Source organism: Ochotona curzoniae, unplaced genomic scaffold (genome assembly GCF_017591425.1).
Source record: "Ochotona curzoniae isolate NIBS_2020 unplaced genomic scaffold, NIBS_Ocur_1.0 contig_64, whole genome shotgun sequence".
Taxonomy (NCBI): domain Eukaryota; kingdom Metazoa; phylum Chordata; class Mammalia; order Lagomorpha; family Ochotonidae; genus Ochotona; species Ochotona curzoniae.
Genome location: NW_024466502.1, coordinates 7337286 through 7356556, shown reverse-complemented (window position 1 = coordinate 7356556; position 19271 = coordinate 7337286). Strand labels below are relative to the sequence as shown.

Here is a 19271-nt window from a genome sequence, read left to right as displayed (position 1 = left end):
AAATGGCTGCAATGGCCAGAGCTGAACCCCTCTGAAACCAAGAGCCAGGCCTAGTCTCCCACACAGGTGTAGAGTTCCAAGGTTTCGTGCCATCCTCTAGTGCTCTCCCAGGCCATATGTAGGGGCTGGACTGGAAGCAGCGCAGCCAGAATATGAACTGATGCCAATATGGGATCAAGGTGCTTGCAAAGTGAGGATTTAGCCATATGAGCCATTGCTCTGGGTCCAAGAGCTACTTATTTTTGACAGTGAGGGTGTATGCTGCCATTTGAGTTCTTTGCTAAGTCATAAATCTCAACTATAACAGGTACCACAATACTGAAGTAAACACGAGGGAAATAACTTTAGGATCTACTCTTACACCTCAATTGGAACATATAAGCAATTTGACTGCATTTTTAAGGTATGCTTATTTCCCAATGAAAGCAGGACTTTGTAAATTAATCCTGGTTACTTTCAGGGACATATTTTCTCATGTTAGTGTGGGAAAAAGTTACAACTTCTCTTCCACTAATTTCATGTTATTCTTCCAAGGTCTCAAGATGTCTAAACTGTGACTGGCATCATGGCTCAATAGACTAACCCTCAACCCTGCGACACCAGCAGGCCATATGGTGCCGGTTCATATCCCAGCTGCTCTACTTCTTTCTAGCTCTCTGCTTATGTCTTGAGAAAGAACCACACAATGGCCCAAGTCTTTGGGACCCTCCACTCGTGTGGGAGACCCAGAAGCTCCTGCAGGTGAGCGCATTTCTGGCCTTTGTGGCTACAGTTGAAGCATCTATCTCTCTGCTCAGCAATTTTGCCTTTCAAATAAAAAATTTGAATTTAAAAATCTCTTTAAAAGATGTTTAGCAAGCCATTATGATTGATAACTATCCCTATAAAATCCAGAGTGTCTTTTCCATGATTCTGACAAATTATAAGACCTTTATGAGAAAATAAGGCTTAATTTTGCTCCTTTCTATTACTATTAAATGTGTGTGTGGAATAGCAGAGTAGCACAGGTACTGTGTACTGAGGTCGACTGCATTTACTTCTGTGTACCTTGCTTAGGTGATGTATCATTTTCTTCATACTTTTATAGGCACCATTGGGTAACTTTTTATTTATGTGCAAAATTTGGGGAGAAAACTATTTGCATGTGTCTGAGCAGCTGCTTGAAGCCAAACTATTCAAATGTAATGGAGTTAACCCTTATGCTCTGCTAAGAAGCCAGATAGTGTAATCTACAAGGCACATATTTTCAAACACACCAAAATAATGAGCTACGGAAAACAGATACATTTTAGCAGATGGTGTAAAAACTACATTAAAAAGTTAACATTTTTATCTTTGAATTTTGATTGAGACTTGAAATATAAAACACCAATCTGTAAAATTTACAGAGTGAGCCTAAGTCGTGAACCTGTGTTAGCACTGCGCGTGGGGGATTACTCAGAGTTGGAAGTGATGGATTTGCAGTGCCTCTTACAGTCAGACACCCACATTGAGACATCATTATATTTGCTATGCCCTGTATTTTGCATAATTAAAAAGCATTGTCAAAAGCCTAGGGGAGAGTGACTGATGAAGATGTTAATGGGACTTTGTGGATGCCACAGGACGCTCTAGTTCTCCGTGTGGCATTGACATTCAAAAGTAAAACTAGCTGTATTCAAAAAATAGGATTGCCAGATCTGATAAGCCAGAGCCTCTGAGTCAGTATAGGGTGGAACGGATGCTTTTATACCTCCTCAAAGGAGCCCAGCATGCCCAGGTGAGACACACTACCAAGCCCTGCAGGTGCCAGTAGCCCAGCATGCCCAGGTGAGACACACTGCCAAGCCCTGCAGGTGCCAGTAGCTTAGGGGGGAGAAGGAAGTCATCAGTCCGTTGGCGCCTGTATTACACCACTGAGGAACACTGACAAAATCTGACAGCATGGACAAACCATGGCATTCCGAAAGCCAACTGGGGAGAAGGCAAATTACTCCCTGTTAAACTACTGTAATTCAGGTAACGCTGAGCTTTGGAGGAATTTTCAATGAATCCTCAGTGTGTGTAGCGATAAAGTCATGAGGGACCACTTCCTTTTGGGACTGATCTTTCTGTCATGTGCCAGTCTGTAAGAAGCAGTCAAGACATGACAGCATCATTTCCATCAGGGCCATGTGCCCATTACCAATCGCTTTCTTGCCCTTTTCATTCCCAGAGCATTCTGGGTCTGAGGCTAGACACCCTTGGAGGGCAGAAAGTTCACCTGCCTATGGCTTTGTCTTTATTACTATTAATTATTCTTTGGGAGGAAAGGGAGAAAAGACAGACAGCAAAAGCAGCTATATATTGTCTGACTTTCCAAATGCCTCCAGCAGTCACAGCTAGCAGGGGAGCTGGAGCCTGAAACTCAACCTGGGTCTTGTACGTGGGTGGCAGGATCCATCACTTGAGCCACCACTGTTGCCACCCAGGTGCACCACGGCAGGCAGCTGGACCCAGGAGCCAGGATAAAACCAGAGCAGTTGGAGAGAATACAGACATACCTGGCAAGCCACACACCTCAACGCTGAGGCTTTGCTTTTTCTTGAAGTATTGATAAAGACATCTTAGTCACATGGTTCGAATATACCCGCATTCTAAATGATTATTCATTCTAATAATGACTAGTAATAGGGAAATGCATTTATATCAAATCTTGAGCATTTGAGGGCTCAAGCCTTGCTTGGTGGTACCCAAGCTTTAGCATCTCAAATTATTGTTTTTCCAACTGATGGAAGATGAATCCTTGTCTTGAATTCAGCCAATTATGGAAAACAGAAGACAGAGACAGGTGTTTCGCCTGGCAGTTATGGTACCTGCAGTTCAGATTGGACTGTCTGAGGTCCACACCTGGCTCTGGCTTCCGACTTGAGCTTTCTTATCATATAAATCCTGGGGCAGCAGTGAGGACTCAAAGGCTTGGGTTCGTGCCACTCCTGTGGCATGACCTGGATTGAATGCTTGGTCCCTAATTTGGTTGGGCCCTATCCCAGGAAGGAAGGAATTGAAGAAAGGGAACATTCTTTTTTATTTCCCTTGGGGTGTTGCTACCTTTCAAGCATTTTAAAACTCTCAGGAATCTGAAACACATTGGGAACTTCCCTTCCAACACAAAAGCCATATTGTGTCCATTAGATCGTTCAGAGGATGTACAGCTCCTAAGTGCAGCTTAAGTGTACAAATACCTGCGTTTCTAACACACATGTCTATTTGCAATGCTTTGACTTTAATAGTCACAAAACTACTCTAACAAGCTAGAGGCAAAATTATGTTAAAACTCATCCTAAAGGTGGTGTTTTACAATTTTAAAAGCTTTGGGTATACAGTGAAAGTTAATTAGTAATTCCCATTGCTTTCATAATTCTGTAATAATACTGCCAATTTTTACTGCATTTTATACTCATGCTACTCACATAGCTTTTTCCGAAGAGAATCTTCATCTGAACCTCAGTATATCTTTACAAATGTTGAACTGGTAATGAAACTAACCAAACAGCTTTCAGGACACATAAAACGCAATGTAATTGTAACCAAAGGATCTGCGGGCCTGATCTTTGCATTGGGAACGGTGGCTCTGGAGCCACACTAGGATTTGCTTCTGATTTGGTTTCCTGCCGATCCTTCCTACCGGTGGCATCCGCAGGCCTGTCACAGCAGCACTAGAAGGCCACAGAGGATATCATGAGTTACCCAAGGATTCCTATGGCTTTGCATGCAGGTGCATGAGGGCACAGTCTCAGAAGATCAAGTGTCTCTTAGTATCCACTTCCAGCGCAGTGTTCAGTAACACACCGGTGAGCAGCGCCACTGTGGATGCATAGAACATCTACGCCTGCACACTCACCATTTAGCACCTCTACTGCCACTGGATGCAATTCCAAAGTAACATGTTTCTAAAAGAGATAGTGTCTGATAGTTCTCAATGTAGTAATGATTTTTACCAGTAAATGTTATCAACTAGTATGTCATAATCAAAATTAGTAAATATGAAAATGTATGAAAACAGTGACAAAGCATTTTCTAAGAAGTCCAAGGAAACAGCATTTCCATGCAATTTTCTTTCTTGAAAACTTTTGCTATACAAGTCTGATAAACCCGGCTCTGATAGCTCATAGACTGATCAGTTACAGAAAATTAGGTCACACACACTATTAAACTGATGTGAACAAACTCAAGGCAAGAAAACAGGAATGCCTTTCAACAAACGCTGTAGAGAAAAGGACGGGAAAAGACGGCAGATTTCTCTATGGTGCTAGTATCCCACTCGGTGCTGGTTCAAGTACTGGCTCAGCATCAGACCCAGCTTCCTGGGAAAGCAGCAGAGGATGGCCCAAGACCTTGGGCAACTGTACCCAGTGGGAGACCCAAAGGAAGCTCCTCACTCCCAGTGTCAGCCCAGCTCCAGCCTCTGCAGGCATTTGGGGAGGGAATCAAGGGATGAAGATTCTCTTTCTCTCTCTGTAACTCTTGAATTTTTTGTAAAAAAATAATCTTTCAAAAAATATGGGTAAAACGGTAGGCAATTGGGCCTGGTGCGACAGCATAGTGGTTAAAGTCCTGGCCTTGAATACGCCGGGATCCCAAATGGGCACCGATTCCAATCCCTGCAGCCTCCACTTCCCATCCAGCTCCCTGCCTGTGGCCTGGGAGAGCAGTTGAGGAAGGCACAAAGCTTTGGGATACTGCACCCATGTGGGAGACCTGGAAAAACCTCCTGGCTTCAGATTGGCTCAGCTCCAGCCATTGCAGTCACTTCGGGAGTGAATCATCAGACAGAAGATCTTCTTCTCTGTCTCTCCTCTCTGTATATCTGACTTTCCAATAAAATTAAATCTCTTTTTTAAAAAAGGTAAGTAATTGAAAACTTTTGTAGTTCAAAAATGGTCAAGTTGTTGTACACTTTCAAAGTCTAGACTAATTTAAAAATCAAGAGGGAAACACCTGGCATAGTTATAATGAAAAACAAACATTTCTGTCTCACTTTGTTCATTTGCTTTTTCCCCAAATCCAAAGAGATGGTAAAGTTATAAGTATTAGTAAATAAGGACTTGGAAATGTTTAAAAAAAGTGCATATATTAGACACAGATGCATAAAGATGGAATAGTACAGATAAAATAAATGAAACGTTGAAGAGTGTGTAAGAGCCAACCTGCGATGCCCGCCTCTGTCACAGTGCTGTGTCTGTTCTGCTCTGCATCGCAGCTTCTTCCGAATGCACACTTGCAAGGAGCAGCTGCTGTCTCAAACTTTGGATCCTGCTGTGCACATGGAGACCTGGATCGACTCCAAGGGAATCCAGTGGATAAGAGGATGGGCACACACTATCGCGTGTCTGTGTGTGAGTGTAAGGATGTGTATGTTTGAGTGTGTGCTTCCCTCTGTCTCATAATATCAGAAATAATGCAAAGGGATATGGAAGAAAATAGACAATGACTGGGAAATTATCAGTACTTCATAATACCAAATTCAAAAGGCGGTTTTGTTTTTTTGTGGCATTAAATATTCCCAGAATTACTGTTCCTTAAAACAGTGGTTGCTAGAATGTAAAGCAGGAAGTGCTTATAATTGTTTATTTCACTAATAAAACGAGTGGAAAATTCATCTGTATTCCTAAGCCACTAATGGTATCTGACTCTTAATCTTTAAGAAGGGCAAAATTTACTTTTATTAGAAAGGGAAATTTTTATTGGAAAAGCAGATTCACAGAGAGGAGACACAAAGATCTTCATCTGCTGGTTCACGTCTAAAACAGCCGGATCTGAGCCAATCCAAAGCCAGGAACCAGGAACTTCTTCCCAGTCTCCCATGCAGGTGCAGGCTCCCAAGGCTTTGGGCCATCCTCCACCACTTTCCCAGGCCACAAGCAGGAAGCTGGATGAGAAAGAGTAGCTGGGACATGAAGCACTGCCCACCTGGGATCCTAGCATTCTGCAAGGAGAGAATCAACCAATTGAGCCACTGTACTGGGTGAGATTTTGCTTTGCAGTAGTTCTCCTGAGCACAGATTATTGTGTATTTAGAGCAGTTGTCATAAGGAAGATGTCAGTAAGGAAGGCCACAAATTAGAGAATTCAAAGAAAAGTTATACATAAACAGTAAAAGGAAGATGTAGGGTGTATATTTAAGTAATCACAAGCCTGAATTAGATATATATGCAACTCTTCTGATTTATAAAAACTTTTTCTTTTTAAAAGAAAAATTTTTCACAATTTCTACTACTTGAAACAACTTAATCCTGTAGCTCTCAAATTTCCACAGGTATCATCGAGAATTTATTGGTTCTATAAATCAATATTTCCAGAGTAAATTTGCCTCTGAATATACTAGTACATTGACTTGATACGATAATGAGATTAAGATAGAAATTTTCCAAATATGACCATTCAAGCGGAAAGGATTAATTTCTAGTGTAGTTAAAATCACAGTTGTCACCTGTGTTTTAAGCACATGTACCGACACGTTTTTCAGTGGTTAGTAGTGGTAGGGTGATTTACTGCACAGGTGCACTGCAGTGTTAGCACCAGCATCACCTGCTGTGACAGGTGCAGGGGAGGGGGGGCGTGGTGGCACTTACTGGAGTTGGTGCTGTCATCCTTGGTCCCATCGAGAGCTCCATCGGGGTGCATTTGCAAGTAGTAGCCTTGCCTGCAATATAACCTGGTCACTATGCCCTTGAGCTGGGGATCTGAAAGGCAAACACAGTCACCGTGAGCCTCACCATGTACCGGCAGTTTTGCTTTCATTTTTTCAGAAGAGAACATTTTGCAGACATGACACCTGTTATTTCATGTGATCCAAGTTCCTCTGCTATTATTACTTGGAAGATAGTGACTATGTGGTAGTCTGCTGTACAAACTGACATTTTATATATAAAATAATAAGTATAATATAAAGTATATATATACTTTATATATATAAGTATAATATAAAGTAATATATATATTACTTTAAATCAAATGAATTCAGCTATTTAACATTTAACTTGTAAAATATTGTCTGCTGTTACCACACAGAATGGCAGTACAGCATTTTACAATCTTCTGTCTAGGAAACTCACTATTCTTTAAGCTTTAAGAAGTTTTCCTTGTACTTTAGGAGATAACTATCCCCCAAATGACAAAAAGCCCATGTTTAAAAATAGCCTTATATAAACATTCGAATTTTACAATGTTCAAGAAAGTGACAACTTGGATACCATCACCAAGACAGCTACAGGGCCCTCTTAACTCCCCCAGAAGCACCAAAGATGCCTGGGCTCCCTCTACAGGGGAGAAAGAACAGGAACTGAGACTTCCCAGCAGGGCAACAAGCTCTACAGCATGGCCCAATCTGAGGTGACAGGACAAATGAGACAAATATTGTAAATCAAACTGTCGATTTAACTAAAAAGGACAGGGAAACTACGCAATGTAGAATCAGGTTCTTGGACAACAAACGAGGCAGTGGACAGTTCCTTACAACAGCAACAAAGCCAAGGTGTCATGGATTTCTCATTGCATCCATCATGGAACAGGGCAACACTGCAGCTAGTGATCGCCTCACTAAGAGCCTGCTGTTCTCTCTACAAATACATTTACATATGAGTTTTGCAAAGGTCATCCCCATCTCACAACTTGGACTTATAATCCTCGCCATGGCAACTGGCTTCGCTCTTCAGGAGCTGAATGAAACATGCAAATGTGATTATACTGTCAAACCAGGCGTTGACGCTGGATGATGAAAACCAGCATCCCAGAACCAACAGGAAAAACCAGGACTTATAAAAAGGTGGACACAGGACATACCAATGCAAAAAAACTTAAAAACTGTTCACGGAGGATCTTAAGGATTTGAGAAATCAAAATACACACCAGTGTTGGCTTTTCTGCATGTCATAAAAAATTAATAATTCTTAAAATGACACTATTTTATGCAGACAGTGGTTTAGATGGTTTTGCCATTCGGGAAGATAAAACATAATATTATAGCATCAGAACATATATTTCTAATGTTTCAACTAATACAAATTTGGGGAGTACGACTGAAATAAAGAAAGCTGTATTATAACATTTAGAGTGGCTAAATAAACTAAAATATAGATGCTTTTAAAAGACTAGGAGTTTGAGAATACCGTAGTAGTAGTTAGGCCAGTGCTTTATCTCCCCCTTAGTCTCCAGCATAAACTTCACAGCTAATTCTAAGATATGTTTTTTCAGAAAAAAGTTCAGTCTTATTTTGTCTGTATCGGGAGAGATTTGAGTTACTAGCCCTCTGAGAACTGAGGTCCTGCTGCAACAGTTCTGCTGGGTCATAATTATATTCTTCATTGGAAGTAAGTAGACAGAAAACTAAAGTGTGTGTGCGGTGGGGGCGGGGAGGGAGTGATTTCTTAATTGCTGTGAAAACACACTGTATTCCATAGATTGACCATTTGTCTGCCATGTTTTCATGTCATCCATGCATAAGCCAGTCTATATTTGAGATACCGCGACTTTTGGAACTGAATTCTCCAGACCAGCAAGATGGTAAGCAGACACGGACCCAGTAACGGCACCCACTCACACCTGCCTTCAGATCTGATCAACAGCAACTCATGATTTGAACTCTCCTCATCACAATAAAACCAAATGGACTTCAGTTTATCCAATGTCATAATATATATTATATCATATTATATATTATATCATATTATATATTCTATTATATCATATCATATTATATCATATCATATTATGTCACATCATATTGTCACATCATATTTTGTCACATCATATTATGTCACATCATATTATGTCACATCATATTATGTCACATATTATATCATATCATATTATATCATATCATATTATATCATATCATATTATATCATATCATATTATATCATATCATATTATATCATATCATCTCATCATATCATATATCAAAAACACTGCTTGTATTCTTTTGGGTACCAGGTACGGTTCTAAACACTTCCCAGCATGAACTCACCACCCTCCTGGGGGTGGCTAAGTGAGAGGAAATGGAGCTAGAGAACTGCGAATTTAGCCCAGGGAGCACAGTTAAGCAGAACAAAGCTAGCATTTACAGAGGAGTACTCAGGGGTGGGCATTGAAACACAGGCGTTCTGCTCCTTGGGTCACCTGTGTGGAGTCCTGTAGCAGTGCCAGGATCAAGCCCATTTCTCCTTTCAATCTAATTCACCTGGAAGGCACCAGGTGCAGCCTAAGGAGGTGAGGACTGAACGATGCGGAAGGCCTAGATGAAGTTCCTGCCTGAGTTTCAACCTAACCCAGCCCTGACTGTGGTGGGCTTTGGGGAAGTGAACTGGCAGGTGGGAGGTCTCTGTCTGCATCGTGCTCCCTTTCTGTCACTGTCTCCTTCAAAATAACTTCTGAGCAAAAGCCATCCCTGTGGCCTTTTGAGCAAAGCAAAATCTCTTAACATCCTAGTCAAATGCAAGCCAGTCTTTTAAAACAACAAAATTAACCAATGTGTCACAATTACCCGCAGCTGTGCCACGCAAAAGCCTGCATACTCCCACCAGAACCGGGAAAATAAAGCAAAGATATGAATAATGGAAAACCTCTCAGTTCTTGAAAATCTCTTCTAAGAGCCACTCTACATTGCCACCAGCCACATTGCCAACAAATATCTGCATGAGACCCTTAGCAAAATTGCAACTTCAACGCTGCTGGTTGACAACCTTCTCCAGTGCCACTTTTTACTTTCTCCTGTCTCTACCACTCCAAAAGTACTTCTACTCCTGATTAACAGAATTCGTCCCATAAGAGCAGCACACGGCTTGTCTGTTTTTTTGCACCTAGAAATTGGCCAGCTCCTCTCAATGTTTCTTCCCAAGGTCTCGCACCGTTTCCCCCGCTCCCTGTCTATTTGCACAACGAGCAGCAATTCCTGCCCCATCCTCATTACCTCTCCTAGGTGATCTTCTCAGCGCAGTTTGTCTGTCCCAGTGCCTCCGACCCAGAAACATGTGGCAAATTCTCACCGCCTGTAAACCGCACGGACAGCTCACAACAGCAGGACCCCATCTTCTCTGCTTGACCTGCGGACTGAAGCCTCCCGGAGCCCTCTTTCCTGCTTATAAAGGCTTCAGTGTCTGCTCTCATTACTTGTCTCAAGCACATTCACCTGATAAAATCCTGCTTGCCCACCTGTGCAGGCACACCCTCATGCACACAGCCCTTGCCTGGTTACTCTTCTTCCTCCTCCCCAAGTCTGCCTCCACCAGCACTTGACCACACACCTGGAAAGGGGTGAGATTCTTGCTTTGCGCGGTCCAGGCAACATTCAGCACAGGTGTGAATCATTCTCAACATCAAAATTAACATCAAAACATGTTCCACACATTTAAAACAAGAAAATAGTACAAGCTGCATTGAACACTGACATTAAACACAGGCTAATATTTTGTTTTGGCTTTATGATTACAATTTTACGTATCTGTCTACAAACTGGACTGGGAGTTCAATCAAGTTGAACGTAGGTGACCGGGGTTTAGACGACCAGAATTTGTGCATTGAACACTTGTTGGCTAAATATTGACAAGGAAGTGGCAAAATAATCCATGCTTTTGTATATTTCTGATAAGTAGGAAAACTGAAACAATAACACAAAATAAAAAACCAAAGATAGCAATTAAAATTGGAAATGACCAGAACTTTATTGTGCTTTCCAGACCTCCTTAAAAACAAAAACTAGATGTACAGAGCTTTGTGTAATATAAATGTTTACAACTTCAGCATGATAATGTGACATCAGTATGCAATCCATAGGCAGAAAACACGGGGCAGAATTCAGTGTTTGGATGGAAATGGAGGATTCCTCTTCAACATTCTTCTCTGCAAAATCTTCTATGATAAAAGCAGGACAGTTAAAAGTGAAATGCAGAAATTTAATAAAATCTAGTATGCGTTTGACAAGATTAACAATGTCACCTCTACTTCCAAATACAATTGTAATTATTTATGCAAATAACCTAAAACACATACTTCTATTCTTTATTAACCCAAAGTTTCAATGATTCCGTGTATTAATCTTTGTGCTCAGCTACCTGTCTACAAAACCTTCACTATAACCTTTGATCACTAACAAAGCTGACCATTGAAAGTATGCTCAATATCAATGCAGTCACTCTTTCCAATAATTAGTAGATAAGAAAAAAGTGCACAATTAGGGGAAAAAGGCACTAGGGCTTTTTAATAAAAGATTTATTTTATTAGAAAATTAGATATACAGAGAGGAAGATAGAGAGGAAGATCTTCCATCCAATGATTCACTTCCCAAGTGGCTACAATGGCCAGAGCTGCGCTGATCTGGAGCCAGGAGCCCAGAGCCTCCTCCAGGTCTCCCACAGGTGCAGGCTCCCAAGGCTTTGGGCCGTTCTCAACTGCTTTCCCAGGTCACAAGCAGGGAGTTGGATGGAAAGAAGGGCTGCTGGGATTAGAACTGGCACCCATATGGGATTTTGGCATGTGCAAGGTGAGGACTTTAGCCACTAGGCCACCGCGCTGGGCCCAAAAGGCACTCAGTTTTGTGCTAGCAAGCGATGACTATACTTCCAGCTCTCCTGTGAAGAGGAGGCTCCAACCCCACTTTGTATTCTGTACAAATCTCAAATATAGCCCGCAGTGTGCTGGGCTTTCAAATGTCACCTGACACTGGCAACAACCTCCCATAAGAGACCAAGAAGACCTGACTGCCAGAATGGACAGGGCTCAGAGCAAGAACTTCCAACAATTGCACAAGGGCTCAGGCAGAGTGCATGGCATGACACCACAGTTTGTGAAGAATCAATGCTGGAACACCCCTTCTCCTGCCCCCAGTTGAGAAGGGCAATACGCTTGCTCATTATTTTACACAGAATTGACGAAGTATATCCACAGGTTGTACAAATTCAATATAACTAAAGTTATCATCACTGAACCACAGGATGCATATGGATTTCAGGGAACCCTAAAAATAGTTTGTAAAACCAATTATCAGGAAAATGGCAAAGATACTGTTGCAACAATGGGCTTGAAGGCCCAGGGCTGAGGCAACTGGGTGCATCCAGTTCATCTAAAGGTTAGGGGAATATCTATTGCTCTGAAACACACTGGACCTGCGGACATTGCAAGCTGCTAAGACAATGCACTGTGAAGTGTCCCAGGAAGCTGCCCTGCAGCTCCCCACCCAGCTCATCAGGGTTCCTCAGGGACTCTGCACCCCAGTCCCTGTGTACGGGGCTTGGTCTGCAGCGTAGCTCTAATGAGGCCTCCTTTCAAAGCATCTGTCTCTGTCTTGACAGAACCCACCCGACTCCCCATCATTGCCCCTCCCATTCTGTCCTCCCTAAAATTGAGTGTTCTTTAACTAGTTGCCTCCTCCCCATCTTTGAACCCTAAAATCCTAAAAACCAAACCGATGGCATCTTCTCCTATGTGGATTTTGTTCTTAAAAGCGAACAGAAAACACAAGAACAAATGGTCTATCTTATACAATATTAACTCATAGCCAAAGGATTTTTAAAATGGTATTGCATTCTGAAATCTATCTACCTGATAAAGAGAATCCCAGCCTTAATGTCCATTTTATGCCTTTGGAGAGAAAACAATGAAGCTATTAGTTAAATGAAACACACTTAGTCTGAAGTTGCACGCTCAGTTTTTTCGTTGAATTGATGAGATAAACAAGCTTGTGATAGTCTTCTGGTAACGTACCATGTGAATTCCACAAAAACAAGTGTGTCTGTTTCAGTGGGGATAGGTTCCCATTCCCACACTCAGATTCTGAATTCAGAACAGAAATAGACGGAGATGTCTGCAGTCCTATACCCCAAGTTAGCTGGCCATGGAAAATGCTGGCAATGCTCGTCCAGTGCATAAAGTTATGAAAGATCTTTATTCTTTGCTAAACACCCAAATCTTTAGAATATTTATTCTGGCTAAGAAAATATGAAGACTTAGTTTCTCTTCCTATGCTTAATTCCTTCCCGCCTCTAGTTTTGTCTTTTGTTTTCTATTTACTGTGCCTGCTCATTTTAATGAAAAAGCTTTGAAGATGCTTCTTGCAGTAAAGTCTCTGCTAACTCTGCTCTAAGGTAGTAATTAAAACAGAAATAATGAAAACTAATGTGAATGCATATCAAATAAAAGATATTTCATAACATGGTACCCTTCAAACTCAGAACTGAAAGAAATGCAAATCAGTTCAACTGCCCTCACATAGAGGGAAAAATACCAGGCGTTCTTAATTAAAACAATCGCACTCAGAAGTGGGTTCAATTAAATCAATCACTGCCATAAATTGTTTTCAGGCAATATGGAAACTAAAAAAGAAAATTGGATAATCCCTCAAAGGACATACACAGACAAAATAACTACTTGTGTTGGAATATGGGCAATATGACATATGCTTTAATAAACCAAACACACCGATGGATGCATGTCTCAGAGTGTCTGTAGACCCAAATCTTGGTACTAATTAATGGATTATTAATGTAAAGCCTAAATGTCACTCTTCTATGAACTATGGAAAATCACACATTTTTCACAGGTTAAAAACAACTTTTGGAATATATATTTTTGTAGGAAAAAATGTGGCAGATCTAATTAGATTCTGGCACTCCTAGGAGTAGAAAATAATATTGTGAACAATTTGTCCAAAGCTATAAATCACCACATAATCCAACCATAAAAATAAACCATGCCTAGGAAGTCTTCCAAAGCACTGAGCCGAGGAGGGCGGGTTAGGGACGTCAAGGAAGATGACAGCTACAACAAACAGCACGTGACAGTTTTATGCATGGTTGTGCTTATCACTTACAAGGAGATTTAATTTCCTCCAGGAATTGATCCTGGCACTTTGTTGTTTCAGGAACCTCACTCCAGCCCTTCAGACTGATCGTGTAATCCATCCGACCTGTGTCCCACTGCCGACAATGGCCTTTCCACCGCTCCTCTGCCTTTCAGAAGCTGTGCTTATAGGTACAAGGGACCTTAGCTTGCACAAAAACATGTCCTGTTCTCAAAGAGCTTGGTGTTATTGGGACTGAAATGTAATACCCCACAGTACAGCAGTCTGGCGTGCTCAGTACTTGAATTAAATAGCAGTGAGGAGACTTCTGAAGCTAAGAAACTCTGTCTCCTGCCTCTCTTTCTCTCCCCAAAACAAGTCGTCAGAACTAATGCTTAATGTTCCTTTTCTCCAACCCAATGCCAGTCACAGAAATCAGAGCCCATACCCCCCAGAGCAAGCCATGACACTGGGAAGGTCGCCCTCTTCTTCTTGCAGACCCTCATTCCAGAGGAGTCTTCTCCATAACCAGGAGGCAGGAGTTACACAGAGAAGCCAGGAGAATTGGCCACACACAGGCCTAGCTGGGCTCCCCTTCAGGTCATCACAATTAGTCACACCTGCTTTGTCAACCCCACGTCCACACAGCTGTTCCATCTTTGCCAAACCTACTGGCTTTCGTCTCTGAAGGTCCCATGTCATGTAGAATTCTATCTTCCTTTGGATTTAGATTGTATTTCACACACACACAAATTGTCCAAATTTATAGGATTCTGTATGAAGTTTTAAAGCATATATACAATGTATAAAGTCCTCTTGTGGTAATTAACCTCTTCCACATTAATTTTCTTTTGGTAAAAATATTCAAACCTCTATGTTTTGTTTAGAGTGAAATAATACATATTATCTATCAATACCCTATTGAGTAAATAGCACCATGGAACATTTTATTTCTCCCTGGTTATAACTTAATATTCATTAATTATTCCCTACCCCTTCCTCTAGTTTCTTCCCCAGCCTCTAGCAAATACCATTCTATTTTTAACTTCTGTTTTTGTACCTGTTAGGCTGACCTCATCAACTATGAATATGATAGTGTCACTAAAACACTGATTAAATGATTTTTGTTATGATTTATCTGGCCAACCTGTGCTGTGCTGTGCTGTAGGAGCGTCAGTCACGATCCTTATGATCAAGATGGAAAGTATTATGCCTTTCTGCCCCTGCACTGTCTATTCAGAGAAGGAAACAAGCCCATTACAAGAATTCTTGTCAGCTGGCTGTGTTAGTGGTTTTACATGTCTTTCTTCCTTAAAAACTGAATAAATCCCTTGGTAATGTGCATGGTCTGTTACATTAGTCTATCACTGTAATTTTCACAGAAAAAAAAAGAAAAAAAAACTTTTATTGACATGAATTCCCTGTGTGTTTTTAAAACAAGCTATACTGAAGACCCAAATGACTTTTAAGACAAAATGCATTTTTAAATCTCATTTATGAGTTGGAAAATATCTTAATCTTTTCCCCCAAAGTATAGCCAAAATTTCCCTCTGGGTAAAACATATTGGGAAAATAGCTGTGCAAAGTCCCTTTGGAGAACAACGCTGGTGCAGGTAATTGAAGGACAGGCAGAGGGTAGAACAGGGCTGCTAAAAAGCCGATCTCACAGAGCTATCCCTAGGCTTTAGAGTCAAACTCTTAGCATTTTTCTCAACATCTGGTGTTAAGATGCTCCACAAGGAACAAATCACCAGAGCTCAGTTAGGAAAGAAAGTCTCCCTTCCCCAAGACTCTTTCCCAATGACACTCTGGATTCAGCATCCCACCACTTACAGACATAGAACTCGCGCAGTCCCTAACACAAGCCAGACGTGGATAAAGCAACAAATATCAAACCCGTTGTTCCATCTTTAATAATCATTCACAAAATGAATGATTGTGAAATAAAATAAGCAAGTACACTGAACCACTCTTTTATTCATTTCAATTAAAATCACATAAATTTAAAATTAATTCATATTTATTATCTAATTGCAAAATATGATAGTATAGAGAATCCCTGTGCATATTTAAGTTCAAAAAGTATTATTCCAAGGAGCATTTGGAATCTGTGTTCAGCCATTATAATTAATAATTATTATAACTAGAAAAGTCTTTCCTTATCATGTGTTGTGCCAGATTCTTATTTTTTTAATTGTGTATTTATTTAATTCATCTAAAAAACAAAAAGACAATCAGAGAACAAGTGAGAGTGAGGGAGAGTTCATGCTTCAGTGTTCACAAAAGCCAGAATCAGGTCGGGCTGAAACCGGGAACCCGGGGCATCATCTTAGTCCCTTACGTGGGGCAACTCTCTTCCTCCATCCAGGGTATATGTCACCAGGAAGCAGGTCTGGAGGTACCGGTTGATTTATCTACCTCAGTGTCTTTGACATGGGATGCAGTGTACTTAACCCACTGCGCCACAATAAGCATCCCAAGCATTGGCTTTTTCAACAAAGCTAATGACAATGTAAAAGTCAAACGTGTAACATGGGTTAAAGTAAAATGAATGACATAGAATCAAATTATCAGGAGCAACAAAATGGAAATACACTAAGCACATCACGTATAAGTAGAACACACTTGGTGTAATGCTCCACTGAGATCCTCTTAGATTTCTCAGGAATGCTCAAGCAGAGCACCCTACATTTTCACAACAGGATCATGTTAGGACAGAGCCTAAGCCGTTCTTAGATGGAACACTGAAACATGAGCCCCTGAAGAAAACACAGGTATATTGAGGCTCACAATTCAAAACTTCTTTCCAGAACATACAGAGGATCCAAGCCAGAGAAGGCGTGAAGATAGTTGTATATTTTGCATCTGGCTGAAAGTATATAATAATAAAAATATATTTTAAACTCAATAAAAGGGAAATAAAGGTTACAATAAAATAAATGTGCAAACAGTTGGACAGAATCATGATCAGAGCATATATTTGTATAGAGATGATAAAAGAGTTCAAAAAACGATATTCAATGCTACTAGTCTCTTGAAAACTAAGATCATAAATTTAGGCTTATAAAATTTATCATAAATTTTATCAAAATTAAACTGTAAGAAGAACTATTACACTGACTGTTGGTACAAATAGAGATAAAAAGGAACTCTCATTTTTGAATAGTAGAAATTTAAGAAGACAGTTTGTGGATTCTTAAAAGTTCGACATTAACTCATAGCCTGACTATGCCATGCTAATTCTAGGCATCAGTCCAACAGAACAAAAGCATAAAACATCATAAAACCAAGTACAAGAATGTTTATTGAAGCTCTAACAGTCAAAAACAGGAAGTAGACTAAATGTCCATTCAACAGCTGAATGGAAAAATGAAGCATGATACATCTACATCATGAAGCAACTACTCAACAAAACACATGGAGGAACTATACTGATGGTATTAAATGGATGTATTAAAATGGATTATGCTGAATAAGAGCATATCTCCTGTGTAATTCCATGTATAAAATAGTCTATAAAATAAAAAATAATTATAAAAGAGGGTCTGTGATTGAAATTGGGGAAGAGACAGAGGCACAGGAGAATGGGTTTGCAAGTGGCACAAAAGGTCTCCAGCGAATGCTTGGGATGCTGGTTACTGTCTACGCTCTCACCACACTACTGCGGTTCTGAATACAAGAACATTCATTTATGAACATTCATGTAAGTACACAGACCAAACTTCTGAAACTATGTCTCAAAGCATAGAAAACCACATACCATCCACTAAAGAGCTAAGATTTAGGGACAAAGAACATGGCAGATCACACAATGGGGACAAAGGAGTTAGTTCAACCTGAGTGTGTATCAGCTCTGTGTGCTGATGTGTTTATGCAGCCACTGACACAGCTACTACTAAATGAGGGAAAGACTCTCAGGCCTTGAAGGGGAAACAGAAAAATTTAAGATTATTACAAGCTATGTATTCTCAAAATTACAAATAGAAAATTCAACCAGGATATAGGAGAAAAGTTTGTGTTGTATGCTAAATTGAACATATATACTTAATATATTCAGCTAAGTCACTACCAACTATATTTCACTTCTTTCAGAACCCAGGGATGAGATTCCCTAAATAGAAAGAATTTTAAGAGCAATTTCTCTTTGACTCATTCATGGAATATTCAAAGCCAATAAAGTCAATGTCAGCATTTTAATTCACTCTCTAGTTATTCTGCTGGCTGAAATATAGTATCAGAATGACATAAAAATATGATGTTAAAGACCCAGCAGCATCTATTGTAATGAACCTGCATTGTTACTTACTAAAAGTCAATATCAAAAGCCTCTCATTGAAAGCTATATTGCAGTCAGGACTGTGTTAATCATGAAAGTAAGTCAGATAGGCAGGTTCATTCAGTTTTTCTTTAAGAAAAAGTATAGAGCAAAAAAAAAACCAGGAATTTAGAAAAAAAAATTACGTGAAAGGGGATTTTCAACTTCTTAGAACACATTAGCTTTAGAGGCAGCAAGCATTTCTACTAACGTATTGTTCCAGGAAAATGAGCAGTGCCAGAATGGTAGGTGAATTTAAGAAAATTACAGATGATAACAACTGGTTCATCAATATGTTCTTCAGAGTTACTGTGTTTCCGAAAGACTAGCTGAGTGGGTAGAGAATTAATTTTGCTTGTTCATATCTAGCACCCACTACATGAGAGACCTGCTCTCAGGAGTAAGAGCTAGCTGTCCAATCAGCTGGCCATAGTGCTCAGAACTACTTTTTAAATGTGTGTGCCTTGCAGGAAGGTTCAGGCTTCTGAGCTCTGATATCTTCTAAGATTTCCTCCAGACATTTGCCTGCCAGTTGTTTCCAGGGAGAGATGAAAACAACAGAAACTTTGTTGTTAACCAATGCCACTTCCTACAGGATCCCAGAGCAGCAGGATAAGGAGGAGAGACATGCAGACACCTGTTCATCAAAGTACACATGGATATGTTCAACTGCGGGGTCATGAAATCAATGTGAGGGTTTCATGAAGGCTGATGTAGAATTTGTTCTCAAATTTAGAGTTTGGTTGTGATCAGGCATATGCCTATTTAAAAAGCAGAACTTCAGCATATTTTATTGTTAGGGAGTCACATCTCTCCACCATTTCTATTTACTAAGGGTCAGAATGATAGGCAGTTCTTAGCAGTTTGCCCAACACATCCATGATACGGTATCAATTGCTAAGATTCCACATTCCACAATGGGAAATGAGAAATCTTTTCCATGTTCTGTTTCAATGTGTTTTCAAAACAAAATATTCTTTTTTTTTTTTTCATTTAGCAGATATCTTTGGAGCATGTCTCTTTTTCCAGGCTCTTTCCTAGGGGCAAAGAAGAGTTTATAGGCAGATTAAATTACTATCATTTGAGTCAAACATCAATAAGCCAAGAGTATGGTGTTGGTCCTAACACAATGCGGCTGCCAAAATGAAAAAAGGTAATGCCCTA

The 19271-nt window shown here is 40.3% G+C and overlaps 1 protein-coding gene across 3 annotated transcripts in view; it reads right to left on the bottom strand.

The window, feature by feature from the left end:
* The window catches only part of FGF14 (fibroblast growth factor 14), a 525586-nt gene that overhangs the window by 113512 nt on the left and 392803 nt on the right, over positions 1 to 19271 (bottom strand). For 2 of the 3 annotated variants that reach the window (XM_040991164.1, XM_040991165.1), the window contains exon 2: positions 6594 to 6704. The exons of the other annotated variant lie outside the window; for it this stretch is intronic. In XM_040991164.1, the coding sequence (XP_040847098.1) occupies positions 6594 to 6704 (111 nt within the window). The remainder of the gene's footprint in view (positions 1 to 6593; positions 6705 to 19271) is intronic. 3 annotated transcript variants of the gene reach the window in all.